At 42.1% G+C, this 14,777-nt stretch overlaps 1 protein-coding gene across 1 annotated transcript in view; it reads right to left on the bottom strand.

The window, feature by feature from the left end:
* Nucleotides 1–14,777, bottom strand: part of dab1b (DAB adaptor protein 1b) — a 123,055-nt gene that overhangs the window by 69,164 nt on the left and 39,114 nt on the right. Inside the window, exon 2 of the mRNA XM_037682023.1 lies at nucleotides 6,517–7,039. Within this exon, the coding sequence (XP_037537951.1) occupies nucleotides 6,517–6,586 (70 nt within the window). The 5' untranslated portion in view covers nucleotides 6,587–7,039. The remainder of the gene's footprint in view (nucleotides 1–6,516; nucleotides 7,040–14,777) is intronic.

Genomic DNA, 14,777 nt, shown 5'->3' with positions numbered 1-14,777 from the left:
CTGTCAGAGAGGAGTCTTTCAGAGAGGATAGTCTGTCAGAGAGGAGTCTGTCAGAGAGTATAGTCTGTCAGAGAGGAGTCTTTCAGAGAGGAGAGTCTGTCAGAAAGGAGTCTGTCAGAGAGGAGTCTGTCAGAGAGGGGAGTCTGTCAGCGAGGAGTCTTTCAGAGAGGACAGTCTGTCAGAGAAGAGTCTGTCAGAGAGGAGAGTCTGTCTGAGGGAAGAGTCTGTCAGAGCGGAGAGTCGGTCAGAGAGGAGTCTGTCTGAGAGATGAGTTTTTCAGAGAGGGGAGTCTGTCAGAAGGCAGGGAGTGATTCTTTAAATGAACAAACTGCTGATTGGTGCATGTGCACACAGAGAACTGCTGCTGAGGAGTGATTTGTTGGTGTACAGTAGTACTGTGCTGGAAGTGGTGCTGTGTCACTCAATTGAGCACTGCACAAATACACTGCATGAACTGAAGGATTCAGTGAATGACTCTGTTGAACGAATCATTTTAATGAACTGATTCTAGGGATTCAGTATAGCCAAAAGAATTGTCGTTCCCATCACTAGCTAATGGCAAAGGTTTGAAAACCTTTAGCAGAATTAGCTTCTGCTAAATTTAAATCTGGTAAAATCAAGTCTCCTCATTTTTCTAAAGACAGTTCTCCACACTAAAATTGTACAGTACAATGGTGATTTTCACCGAGCTATTCTATGCAAAGCAATTTTTTCTATGCAGAGCTAAACAAAGCTAAAGACCACCAGGTGATGTCACCACCCCTACAGTGCTTTTTAGCATCCAGCACCACCACCACCATTACCTATCGCAAAAAGTCTCTGACTCATGGTGTCAGTTTACAGCCAATAACAGAGACTTTAACATAAATGAAGCCAAACCATAACAGGAAATAACATGACAAAACCATGTTCATACTCAGAAACATTGTAAACAGTCAGAAACATTGCACACACAATTCCTACCAAGCATGCTTTGCAACAACCAATTTATCTCTGGGACGTGACTCTCTCACACATGATTTCACAAGTTTTTATATTAATACAAACAGATTTATTACTGAGACAATTTTGTAGTTGTAGAACTTTGTGGATAGTTTATAAACGTAGATAACCATAAAGAGGATCATAAAAGTCTTAATTCATTAAAGTAAATGACATGAGGGAGACATCCAACACATATTGAATTCATCGCTCTGCTTCAGCACAGCAGAGTTCTGCTCCACCTCTGGTTCTTATGGACCAGATACATTTCTGAAAGCTCACCTCTGAACAAGACATGGACACTTTACTTGTGATTTATGAACCGTTTTGAGTCGTGTTCATTTACAATGTTATCACATTACAGTCTTAAAGCATCAGAGACAGCATTGGAAGATAAAAGTTAGCGTTTTAGCATCAGCTTCCGCTAATTTTTTTTAAATTTGTTAGCAATTTAGTGTGGGCAGCATTCGCATTCCTCAGTTCAAACAAAAATGCTAAACTACCACAACAGGCTCGCAGGAACTTCCAGATTAATGAATAAAAAATGCAGACTTTTTTTTACATCTTTATGTTGGTTCTGCTTACAGTTCCCTATCATTTAATATGCATTTCAGCCAACAATTACAGCTCAGTGAAAATGAGTGACAGACAGGAAGAAATGCTAGTCTGTTAAATAAATTGGCTTTTTGTTTATGAGTGCAGTCGGGTTTGGACGTTATCTACAGGGAATGAAGGTCAGCAGTCATTATGGAGCAGATTTTATTCTGGTAATCAGTTTGTTTGTTGTGTTTTCTTGATATGATTAGCTGATAGCATATTTGTCATTTACATCAGACTAATTCCATCTGCTGCTTCTGTGCCAAATGAAAATTAATTGTTTTTGTAACTGTGTCCTCAGTTAGATCCTTGATAAAGTTCTTCACCTACAAATGAGTTCAGACCAGCCCCACCTCCACCACCACAGACTGCAGCCCTTTACTTTGCATGAATGCACACCAGTTCCAGTTTATATGGGTCTGAATAGGGTCTTCAGTGGTTGTGATGAAGGTCCTTGCAGCATGTGATGACCGTGTTAAAGCCTCATCTCATGACCCAGTAGCTGCATCTTGGCCTCCTCTCCACCCTCCATTTAACTTTAATTGATGGGCCCTCCTCAAGCTGGACCATTTGTCAGAGCAATCGGACAGATCCAGTGAAAGAGCCACAGAGGATGTGGCCCCATGACCTCTTTACAGAGAGTGCTGAGGAGACAGACTTACTGCACTCGCTGAAGTGACATTACTCAGTGCTGTAGTCTACATAATACCGAGTATACGGTCTATAACCACAAAAAATTATTGGGAATTTCTGCATAACCAGTTAAAAGTGCCCAATGTTACGTCATGTTTGTTACGTCTATTTTCATCTTTAAATCACTTCTTGGTCTGTTGCCTTCATACATCTCCTCCTACATGTCTCTGTGTGAGTGCAGCTACGGAGTGCGCTCTCAGGACATTATTACCTGCAGTGTTCCCTCAATGAGGACTGAACTTGGCAAAAGGGCCTTCTCCTATTCCGCTCCTGTTTCCTGGAATATCTTACAAAAAGATTTGATGCTCTCGACCTTGACCTCTCTAAGTGGCTTTAAGAATCTGTTGGACACCTGGCAGGGTCCAATGCTGACATGTTCCTGTTTTTAGTTTTCTACATTTGTCTTGGAATCTAGCTGTTTTTTTTTTTTTGTTTTGTTACCTTTTCCTTTTAGCCATCCTATTTGTTAAAAAAACAAAAACAAAAAAAAAAAACCTGCAGTATGACTTTTTATAACTGTTTGTTGTTGTTGCTGTTGTCCATTGTTGTCATCTTTCTTTGTTGAAATCAGGTCTCTCTTGGAAATGAGTCCTCGAGGCTCAATGGGATTTACCTGTATAAATAAAGGTTGATTGATTGATGTTCTCTCGATGCTGCGCAGTTTGGACAACTTGGCAAAGGCCCAAGCAAAATATCTAGTTATAGTTATCTCCCGCTTTATCCATCCATCCATCCATTATCTTTTACCCGCTTCTTCCATTTTAGGTCACAGGGGTCACCGGTGCCCATGTCCAGCAATCACTGTGCGAGGGGCAGGGTACACCCTGGACAGGTCGCAAGTCCATCACAGGGCCACATAGAGACAAACGAGACAAACAAACATTCGCTCTCTCACTCACACCTAGGGACAATTTAGAGTTACCAATCAGTCTAACATGCATGTTTTTGGTCTGTGGGAGGAAACCGGAGTACCCGGAGAAAACCCACTCATGCACTGAGAGAACATGCAAACTCCACCTAGAAAGGCCTCCGGACCAGGATTTGAACCAGGGACCTGCTCGCTGAGAGGCAGCAGCTCTACCAGTTGCGCCACCGTGCTGCCCCCCTCCCCCCCATTTTATATGAAACTTTTTTAATGAACTGTCAGCCCGAGCTCAGCATCTCTATAATCTGTCTGTGTGCAGCGTATTTGAGTGTAGAGTGGAGGAAAAGACCCCCCCCCCCCGTGCGCGCCCCCGGTCAAAACAGACCTGTGTCACGTGATTTGTGTAGTGGCAACAGAAGTTTACAAAGAGTTTAAAGTCATTTTGACACTAGATAGTCCGGTAGACTCGGTTCGGGACCAATATTCATGAGCTTTTGTTTACATTTGAGCTGGTGCGTTTGCATTCACACTGCACTGTGCAGTCGAGTCAACCTGTTGAACCAACCTATTCCCCCGCTCGCCTGTGGGGGCGCTGCACCAAGAACTACTGAAAGAAACGACACAAAAACCTCTGAAGACACGTCTTCTTCTTCTGTAAATAAAAATAAAATCAAAGTGGCATCAAGTTTTAGCAGTTTTAGGAGTTATATTTTGTCATTTTTCAGAAATGGACTTAGCATGAGCAGAAGATGAGACAGAAGACCATGGAGAATATTGTTTTTTCACACAAGGCAGCTGACGGCTCCATATAAGGTCAGAGAAATGCGTGTTTGTTTATCCTGCGGAGCGGGGCCCGGTCTGATGGCATTCACACTGTACTCGAACCGCGCTGGAGTTCTCTTCTACCGGACCGAGACCTAGGTTTTAGCCCGGGAAGAGTTCGCTCTTTTGTTCCGTGACAGAGTTCGATGGTGCGTTCACACATCCCTAAACGAACCGGACTTTCTAGGAAAACGAACTAGAGTTCGATTAAAGCGGACTAAACAGGGCTGGTGTGAATGCACCCTAAAAAATCAGCCAATGAAATCACAGGCAAACTTTCATTCCAACCAATCAGCGTCTTCTGGTGTTTCAGTGCTGACGTGCGAAGAAGCTAAGTAGCTACCAACAACCTTGTCTTCTAGCGCTTTTCCAATCTTTATACTGCATATTTCATCACATACCGAGGGATGATGTTTGGCGTTGTGGATTTATCACCGAAGTTTACAGTTGTCTGATGTCAAACAAAAGCGCTACGTAAACTAATCCCACGACTTGTAGCCATTTTTATCATAGGTGTTAGCAAACAGTAGTGCTCGGTTTCTGGATGGGACTAAACTGATTTTGTACAAAGTGTTTAATAGATCAAGCTCAAGTTGTGGTTATTTGTCATATGCAAGGTTAACACAAGGTTAACAGGTCAGCTCAGGTCTCTCTTGTAAATGAGTCCTCGAGGCTCAATGATGGGATTAACCTGTCTAAATAAAGGTTGAACGAAACCGTACAATGAAATGCTCAGGATGAGAAGAAATGATTTGACTCGCTATAAAAACAAAGAACAAACAAACAAGAAATACTAAAGCATGCAAAAGGGTACAAAAAGAAAGTACTAAAAAAATGAAAAAGTAATTATAATATTTACAGTTGTACATTTATTGAAATATAAGCATCAGATAAATTTTGAAATGTTCAATATGGTTAAAAATCAAAATAAATTGATGATTACATTGTACTAACCAGTGTACTTTGGTTTCTAAGCCCAGTATACCCACTACAAAAATGTAGAATACACCAGTGTCTTTATTCATGAATGGAACTATGAGGGGAGAAGACAGGATAAAGAAGAAGAGACTGAAGTGTTTTTGTCCATCCTTCTGTAAATCCCATCTCACTGTCTCAGTATGGTTTCTTCCTTTGTGCTCTCAGTCAATTCAATCTTCAAGCAATCGCTCTGAGAAATCCTCGTCCTGTAAGATCACTTCTGCAGTTCATCAGAGTGATGTGTTGTGAAGTACCCTGTCCCTTAAATCACAGCACCATCAAACTCTGGGCTACATGGAGGAGCTGATAGTCCATCTGGATCCTGAGACAGACCACCTCTGGGCAGATTGAATACTGGTACTTTCCTTCATGCTCTTTTAAAGTTCTCCAACCCTGATGGAGAAGAAGGCCCACATCGAGAACTACTGTCCACCAAACATGAAAAGCAGCCGGATTATTGATTAGTACAGACATGGTTCAGGCTCTCTTTAGCACTCTTCCTTAAACTTTTAATGATTTATATTCCAAAAACACAATATGAGACTAATATTTAAATGAATCAACTGTATGCAGCAGAATTATGAAATGTGTGTTGGCCACTTTCACACAAACTGTTCCACTGTTTGCCCACAGAGATGAGCTCGTCTTTAAGATGCCTCTGGCTGTTCATGAACCATCAACATGTCCAACAGAGACATGACCTTTCATTAATGGAGTCAGCACTGTGGAGCCGCAGGATGTGTTGATGTGGAGGACCATGCGTACAATGTGCGTTGGACATCTATCCTGCAGATGACTGTCTGCCATCATTACATCAATCTATGCTGTCAGCGGACCCCTTCGTAAACTGACTGCAACACCTCAGCAAGGTTATACTTAAACCCCACACGCTGCCTCAGCCCTCATAAACCACACCAAGAAGGAAAGAATGTGTTTTAGGCATGAGTTTAGTGAATGGGCTTTACTGAGCTGCTAATGCCTTACTGTTTAGTTCCCGAGGAAGTCTCCAAACTGTCCTACAAAGTTCACATGGGTTCTTTATTTTATTGTCACAGCATCTCACCATCATGTTATTTCAATTCTGAACATGCTCCAAAACATTTAGCCACATATGCTCTCTGAAAATGGTCCCTGATACTTTTCCCAAAGCCGTAGTTGTTAAAGGTATTTTCGGCACTATTTTTATATCCACTCATCTAATTTCATACATGTAGTCTAGATGTATTAATTGTTCATTGTGTGTGTCTGATGTGTACATAATAGTTTTCACATAATTAACAGTTTCCTAGCATCACCTCTAAGTGTCACCAATGGATCAACCACCATAGAAACGTTCGTACGCCGAGCTGGTGTGTTGCTGCGCACATTTCCACGCTCATTTCATTCTCGATACATCTGAAGATTTGCAGGAAAGAGAGCACATGCCACGTTTTTGTGCATACGCACCTTTTGTACATGAGATCCCAGGTCACAGGCAGAATTTGACACAGATGCAACAACAAATTCTGCTGCATTTCTTGCGGTTGTGAGTCATCAATTTGTGCCTAACAGTGAGATGGTGGCTTTAGAAGGTGACATACCTTTGATCCTTCTGGCCTCCTTTCGTTGGATGGTTTTGACACCCGATTGGAGCTCGGCCTCTGCGGACATCCTCCTCTGCTGAGTCCTTTGTCCTGCTCACAGCAGGTCCAGCATGGGTTAGGAGCTCACTAGCTAATCCGTCCAGCTCTCAGTATCCAGTCTTCACCACACACTCCCTCACAGTTTGATGAAGAAAACTTCCTTCAGATCCATGGTCAGATGTCTGCTACTCCTCGAAAACTAACAAAGATCCTGCATTGGCAGATATGTTCTGTCACTGTTGGCCCATCACGTTTGAGTAACGTGAGACAAAACATGAGAAGGTGATTGAATTATGAGCTGAGCGATCCTCTCATATTACATCTGACGTCCTCCAGAATGTAGCTGAAGTCCACTGAAGGTTCATCTGCTACTCAGGAGGGTCCCCCTGAGGGACACTTGTTCTTCAGTATAAGTCAGGAGAGGATATTCTTTGGTAGGATCCTTCAGATGATGTTTGACAGCCCATCACAGTCAGAAGCTCTGCAAAGCAAGAAGACAGGGATGATGAATGATAAACATCAAAATGACACATGCCTCATGACTACAGTAACATATGAAATGCTAGGCACAAATTTAACAAATCTACAAAGATATTTCTTCTGGATCATCAATGCCAAACCCAATCAATGACGTTCAAGCCAAACCCTGCACCCCCAGAACCACAATGTGTTTCTTCTGCGTAAACAACATTAGTGAGAGATATTTTCTCCAACATGGAGGAAGACACATTAAATGGATGTCGGACATCTTTGTTTTGTCGTTTACTAAACTCAACTCATTTTTAGCAATCCTGTTTGTGGTTACCTATTTTTAAACTAACTACTTTGTACAAAGTGTCTGTGTGTCATCATCAATATTCCCTCTGTGTTTATTGTTGTTGAATCCAGCGAGCAGGCCGTCTCACACTGATGTCATTAGTTCATCACATTACTGCATTGCAGCTCCATGAGTTTCCTTTTTCAAATGTCAGCCATTGCATCTCTGTTACTACCTCCCTGCATGGCACAGAGACACACCAGTGGTGGGCTGTCTTCAACCCCCCCCCCCCCCACCACCACCACCACCACCACACCACACACACACACACACACACTGCCTTGGAGTGTTTTCTGAATTTACTCTTGCAGTGTTGCCAGATTGGGCGGTTTACCGTCAACTGAGGGGTTTTCATTCTGATTTTGCGGGTAAAAATTGTTTTGTGCGGGTGGGGATAATTTGGGTGGATATGGAGTCTTATCGGTGGTTTTTGAGTTAACTTATTAAACACATTTCAAACAATCATTATTGGTTCAAAGCTCCCCTGACCTTTCTCGTCCACTGATTGGCTATTGTCATCTGCCAGGGCGAGAACTGCTGAGGCGGCGCAATAAATTATGCTAGTTTTAGTGGATGCCTCATTGAGTGGGCTGGCCCGTTGCGGTGGTACGTCGGAGCATCCGCCATACTGGATGTGGCAGAACTGCTGTCCAGCTAATGGACTGAACTTCATAAAGCACCGCTCTACCAAGTTTTTTTTAATGTTAATCCTTGTCATTCACACACACTAATACATATGGAAAACAAACAGGCACCAAAGATAAAATTTATAACTTTTAAAGTGATTATGTAAAATGTTTACTCCTAATAAAGGTCAGGGGAGCTTTGAACCAATAATGATTGTTTGAAATGTGTTTAATAAAGTTAGGTTAAAGGTAAGCACTAAACCAACATATGTAATATTTTGGGTGTTTACAACTATTAATGTGTGTAACACTATTACTGTGGTGATAAACATAGAAATATTCATATTGAACATTTAATCTGTGTCTACAATAACCAGATCCTGAAATGTAATGTGTTGATTTTCTGAATAAAGAACACTAACGTTCACATTTAACTAATTTTGATTAATCGCAATTATGAGCATATTCAATTCAATTCAAAAATACTTTATTAATCTCAAAGGGAAATTAAATGTTGTTGTAACTCATTATCCTCATTTCATTAAGAGATGTTATAGATATTGATGGCTGTAGACAGGAAGGTCTGTCCCACAGCGTATCAGAAGAAATTGGCCGCAGATGCTGTCCGATCCGTCCACCCAGACTCAGTTGGCCTCTCTGTGTTTATTTCTTTAAACACCAATATATCTTTACAGAGGGTAGGGGGTATTGTGTGTGTGGGGGGGTGTTCAAACAGTAAATATAACAATATACTGATTGGGTGGGTTTTTGTGTGATGGGGTGGTTTTTAACAGATTTTTGGGCAGGAAAACCTTGACTCTATCTGGCAACACTGTTTACCGAGGTGTCTGATCCAGCCATGTCTAACAGGTCATGGAGGACGTAGAGTAATGGGCTTCATCAACATCACTATGCTACTACAATATCTGAGCAAAGTGAGAGAGGGGCCTAGCTCTACCTATATGATTAAAAAAATAACTTTGATCAATGTCTTTGGTTTCCAGAGGTTTTTTTAAAATCCAGGATTCTTGTCCCCAGCACTTTCAGAAGGTTGAATATTAATTTATGGATACGTACTCCAGTTTCACTTTAATTTGAAAATAGACACAGATTCCCTCCATCTCATTCATCAGGCGGAGGATAGGACTGAGGATGGTTCTGGTTTGCATGAGTGAACCGTGTCAGGACTGATGTGGGTTCATGTGGCTGATGATGTCACCCGAGTCCAGCAGTGAAGAAAAGGTGTTTCCATGTTACAAAGAACCTTAACAGACTGTAATGTCATTCTCATTGAGAGCAAAATAACTGAGGAGTGATTTAATGTGATGCATGGCTGCTTTTCAAAGCCACTCATATTTAGGTCAGCCAGGATCCCACTCTGCTCCGGGTTTTCCCTCTGCCTCTCAGGATTTGGGTCAGAGTTAACGAGCATCACTCATTTTTCCTGCTCCTCGCACCTCGTTGGGGGTGTTGAAAGCTCTTGACAAAAGCCACCATTTATTTATTAATTTGCTCATTTTAGTATTATCACTCTCGAGTGCAGAAGAAAACCTCCTTGAGCAAAGTCAGTTTCCCTTCTGCTGCATCCTTCATTTTCTTCCATTAGCCTGCCTTCTCTGTGGTTTGCCTCCTGTCGCAGTCAGATTCTCATCATGCAGACAATTTATTAAACAAAAATGGGGCACGTTGACACCCAAACCTGATGCCTGGCTGCTCTGTAAGCACATCCGTCAACAAAAAAAGCAGGGCAGATTTTTCAATTCCAAACATCGTAAATAAAACCAACAGCAGCATCTGCACATTAGCATCTTATCTTTTCTGTAATTATGTTCTTATTAATGTATAAACATTGAAGCAGCTTTATTACTGCAGTGTTTTAAGTTTTTGACTCATATCTTCTAAATATTCTACATAGTTTTGAAATAAAACGTTCAAACATTAAAAATGTGCCTCTGCATCAAGAACTGTGTGTTGACTTTTGATAGAAGTTTGCTGCAAAAACAAAAACAAATGATCAAAAAATCTTTGAGGAAAAAATATTGGAGTAATTCTTTAGAGCAGAAACAGGATTTGTAATTTAAACTTTACACTACAATCTGTGTCCTCATTTACCCATTCATACAGCACTCTACTAGATCTGTACAAAAACGTATCAGTGCTTTATCACATTCATACACCGATGGGCAGTGGTGGGATGTAACGAAGAGCAAATACTTCGTTACTGTACTCAAGTACATTTTTGTGTATCTGTACTTTACTTAAGTAGAGTTAAATGTGGGTACTTTCTACTTTCTACTACACTACATTTCTATAACGCGTTGCATTACAAGTTACATTCATGTTGCAGCTTTTTGATTTGTTTGTTACTTTGAAAGTAACCAATGGTGAGAGGGGAGCTGGTCCATTGACTCGCTGCAAAGTGGACAGGTAACGTTAGGCCCGCCTTCAAGAAGAGCTGGGCCAATGACATATATTCTAGTATGTATGTTACTGAGCTGGGTGCACCTGGGTGTCAGAAAGTTAAAATATTGTTCACTGTTGACCCCTTACAAGGTTGAATAGACAGTATTTAAACTAGAGTTGATGACAAACTGGAGTTGAAATGATCAGAGTCTGTTCCTTTGTTAGTTGTGTCTAATGTTCCTTTTTTCAGGCAGACAACTTTTACTTAAATGTGTTTACTGCAGTTAAAATGACACATTGGTTTTGATTTGTGTTAAATAAAAACTTTCAAAGGTAAAATCATTCCTCTTTTTTATTTTGATTAATGGCATTTAACTCTACATCTCATCCGTGAAATTCTGCTGCACAGAATCACAAGTCCAAGTGTGAACTGTGTCACAGAGTAAACACAATAAAAACATGTATTATCTGCAGCATTGTTCATTAAAATGAAACAACACTATTAATGTACTACAGAAAATATACATATGGTAGGCACACTTAAAGATATGTAGACCATTACATTAGGTAATACATTCAGCAAGTACTTTTATTTTTAATACTTTAAGTATTTTAAAAGCAAGTACTTATTTACTTTTACTTAAGTAAAAATGTTAATGTGGTACTTCTACTTTTACTAGAGTACATTTTTGTCTGTTTATTTGTACTTTTACTTAAGTACAGTGTTTGAGTACTTTCTCCACCACTGCCGATGGGACACACATGGGAGGCAATGAGGGGTTCAGTGTCTTGCCCAGGGACACTTCAACATTTGACTGCTGGTGGTATCGAACCCCCAACTCTCCCATTGGAGGACAACTGCTCATCCACAGCCGCCCATCATGGCTGGACAGTTATTTGGATATCTCTGGGTTTTTACTAAATCTCAAAGTTTTAAAATTTTCATAGCAGCATAGTGGCACAGTTGTAAGAGCCACCATTTCTCAGCGAGAAGGTTGTCAGTTCAAATCCTGGCTTGGGACCTCTCTGAGTGAAGTTTGCATGTTCTCTCCGTGTGTGGGTGGGTTTTCTCCGGGGACTCTGGTTTCCTCCCACAGACCACAAACATGCATGTTAAGCTGATTGGTAACTCTAAATTATCCCTAGGTGTGAGAGAGAGACAGTGAATGTTTGTTTGCCTCGTTTGTCTTTATGTGTCCCTGTGATGGACTGAAGACCTGTCCAGGGTGTCCCCTGCCTCTTGCACAGTGATGGCTGAACTTGGGCACGAGTGACTCATGTGACCCGAAAAGGAGAAGCAGGTAAAAGATAATTCATTTAACCTTTACTTATACAGGTTAATCCCATTGAGCCTCATGGATTCATTTATAAGAGAGACCTGATTTTAACAAAGAAAGATGACAACAGTAAACAACAGTAGACAATCATAAAATAAAGCATGTAAACCGAGAAGAATAAATGAAAGAAAAATTAAACAAAAAATGGTATATAAATATAATGAAGCAAAAAACTGTTAGATTGTAAGGTGGTGTAGATTATTAAAACGGGAACATGTCTGCACTGGTTATTGCCATGAACTTAGCAGATGTTTAAAGCCACTTAGAGAGGTCAAGGTCGAGAGCTTCAGATCTTTTGCAAGATATTCCAGGAAACAGGAGCGGAGTAGGCAAAGGCCCTTTTGCCTAGTTCAGTCCACACTGAGGGTACACTGCATGTAATAGTGTCCTGAGAGTGCATGCTGTAGCTGTACTCACGTAGTGACATGTAGGAGGAGATGAAGGAAGGCAGCAGACCAAGAAGTGATTTAAAGATGAAAATGTACTAGTGGGAGAGTCTGCGTGAAGTTAATGATGACCAGTTAACCAGTTAATACAGGGTGCAGTGATGGGTATGGTAGTTATGGACAGTTATGAATCTTAATGCACTGTGATAGACAGCATCCAACATCTACAGGGTGCTTGTAGGAGCGTTCATGTAAATAATGTCACCAAAGGGGAGTGGTGGCGCAGAGGTTAGAGAGGTGGGCCTGTGATCCGAAGATCGCCGGTTCACACCCCGGCCCCATCCATCCATCCATTTTCTTTACCCGTTTATTCCATTTTGGGTCACGGGGGTCGCTGGTGCCCATGTCCAGCAATCACTGTGCGAGGGGCAGGGTACACCCTGGACAGGTCGCAAGTCCATCACAGGGCCCGCCCCGGCCCCGACAACATCAAAATTGTGGGTGGGGTAGGTGAAACACCCACACTTGCCCCCACCCTCATTTGCCCCACTCTGGGCCCATGAGCAAGGCCCTTAACCCCCACCATGTGCTCCCTAAACAGGTCTCTCTTGAAAACGAGTTCTCGTGGCTCAATGAGACTAACCTGGATAAATAAAGGCTAAATGAAAAAAAAAAAAGTCAATGGAGGGAAGGAAAGTTGTAGTTACAAGCCGTTTCCTAGCGTTCAGAGTTAGACAGGATTTGTTTATGAAAAAGAAACCCAGTTTAACTTTCAGTTTCTTTACCAAGTTTCGCACTGTTCACAGTGACTTTCATCACAGTTATTTACATTCCTCTGGATGCTAATGCTAATGACGCCTTGCAAGAACTTCATGATATAATCAGTTCTCTGCAGAACAAACACCCTGAGGCTCTTTACGTAGTAGCCGGAACTTTATTCACGTGAATCTAAAGGACTGTCTCCCAAGCTTTACCTAGCATGTCGGTATGCCAACATGTGGAGACAACACGCTGGACCGTGTTTACACAAATATAAAAGATGCATACAAAGCTGAACCCCGCCCCCACCTAGGACTGTCAGACCACATCTCAATCTTCCTGGCTCTTGCTTACATGCCCCCGCTGAGACACTCCAGACAGTACAAAAGAAAGCTAAATGTTGGATCCAGGACAGTGGCCCCATACTGAGAGATTGCTTTGATCGAACAGACTGGCAGGTTTTCAGAGAAGCTGCTGAAAATGGAGGATCGCTTGATCTGGACCAATACGCATTCTCAGTTCTGGGTTGCATTAGTACATGTACTGACACCGTTTCCACTATCAGATATATTAAAAGCTACCCAAACAGAAAACCTTGGTTGAATGCAGAGGTGCGCACCCTGCTGGAAGCCAGGAACACTGCCTTCAGGTCTGGAAACTCAGAGGAACTGAGTAGGACAAGGAAAGAGCTGGTTGCTGGTATTAAGAAGGCCAAGGCCACATATACACAGAGGATTGAGGGTCAATTCACCTCACAAGACCCTTGGAGCATGTGGAGGGGCATTAAGTGCATAACAGATTATAAAGGAAGGAGTGAGCAATGCCCCAAAGACCCATCTCTGCCTGATGCCCTCAACAAGTTCTATGAACGCTTTGAAGACCCGAACAGACCACCCAGAACCAGACTCACCTCACCACTGGATGAAGAGCATCTCAGCATGACCTCAGCCGAAGTAAGGAGTACTTTCAGGAGGATTAATCCGCACAAGGCAACCGGCCCAGACAACATCCGCGGAAAAGTGTTGAAAGAATGTGCCGATCAGCTCTGCGAGGTGCTGACTGACATCTTTATCACCTCACTTACCCTGGAGACAGTACCCACCTGCCTGAAGACTGCCACCATCATCCCAGTCCCAAAAAACTCTACAGTGACTGGTCTGAATAACTATTGGCCAGTGGCCCTCACCCTGATAGTTGCTAAATGCTTTGAAAAATTGCTTATGACTCACATCAAAACAACCATCAACATCAATGAGAACCCTGATCAGTATGCATACCATGAGAACCGATCAACAGAGGATGCCATCTCCTCTGTGGTCCACACTGAGCTCAACCACCAGGAGCAGAAAGACTCTTACGTCAGTATGCTCTTTGTGGACTTCACATCTGCCTTCAACACCATGATCCCCCAAACCCTGATGGACAAACTATTCACACTAGGACTAAGCCCCTCCATTTGCAACTGGGTACTAGACTTCTTGACAAACAGACCACAGTTAGTGAGGATCCACAACTTCTCTTCCTCCACCATAACCCTCAGCACTGGCTCTCCTCAGGGATGTGTGTTGAGCCCCCTCCTGTTTACTGTGCTCATGTATGATTGTACAGCTACCCATCCATGCTGTGATATTGTAAAGTTTGCAGATGATACAGCGGTGGTGGGATGCATCACAAACAATGATGAGTCCAGCTACAGGCAAGAGGTGGAACACCTGGAGAGCTGATGCAAAGAGAATAACCCTCACATTAATGTGAAGAAGACAAAGGAGATTCTAAAAAAGTTAAATCTGGTCCTCTGGATATTCAAAAAAAACCAAAACAAAGCAAATCAACAAAAAAAAAAGTAGAAACGTTTCGTCTCTCATCCGAGAGACTTCCTCAGTCTGAGGAG

The sequence above is a fragment of the Nematolebias whitei genome, chromosome 9 (genome assembly GCF_014905685.2).
Source record: "Nematolebias whitei isolate Nwh7 chromosome 9, NemWhi1, whole genome shotgun sequence".
Classification (NCBI taxonomy): domain Eukaryota; kingdom Metazoa; phylum Chordata; class Actinopteri; order Cyprinodontiformes; family Rivulidae; genus Nematolebias; species Nematolebias whitei.
This window is presented reverse-complemented; position numbering and strand designations above follow the sequence as displayed.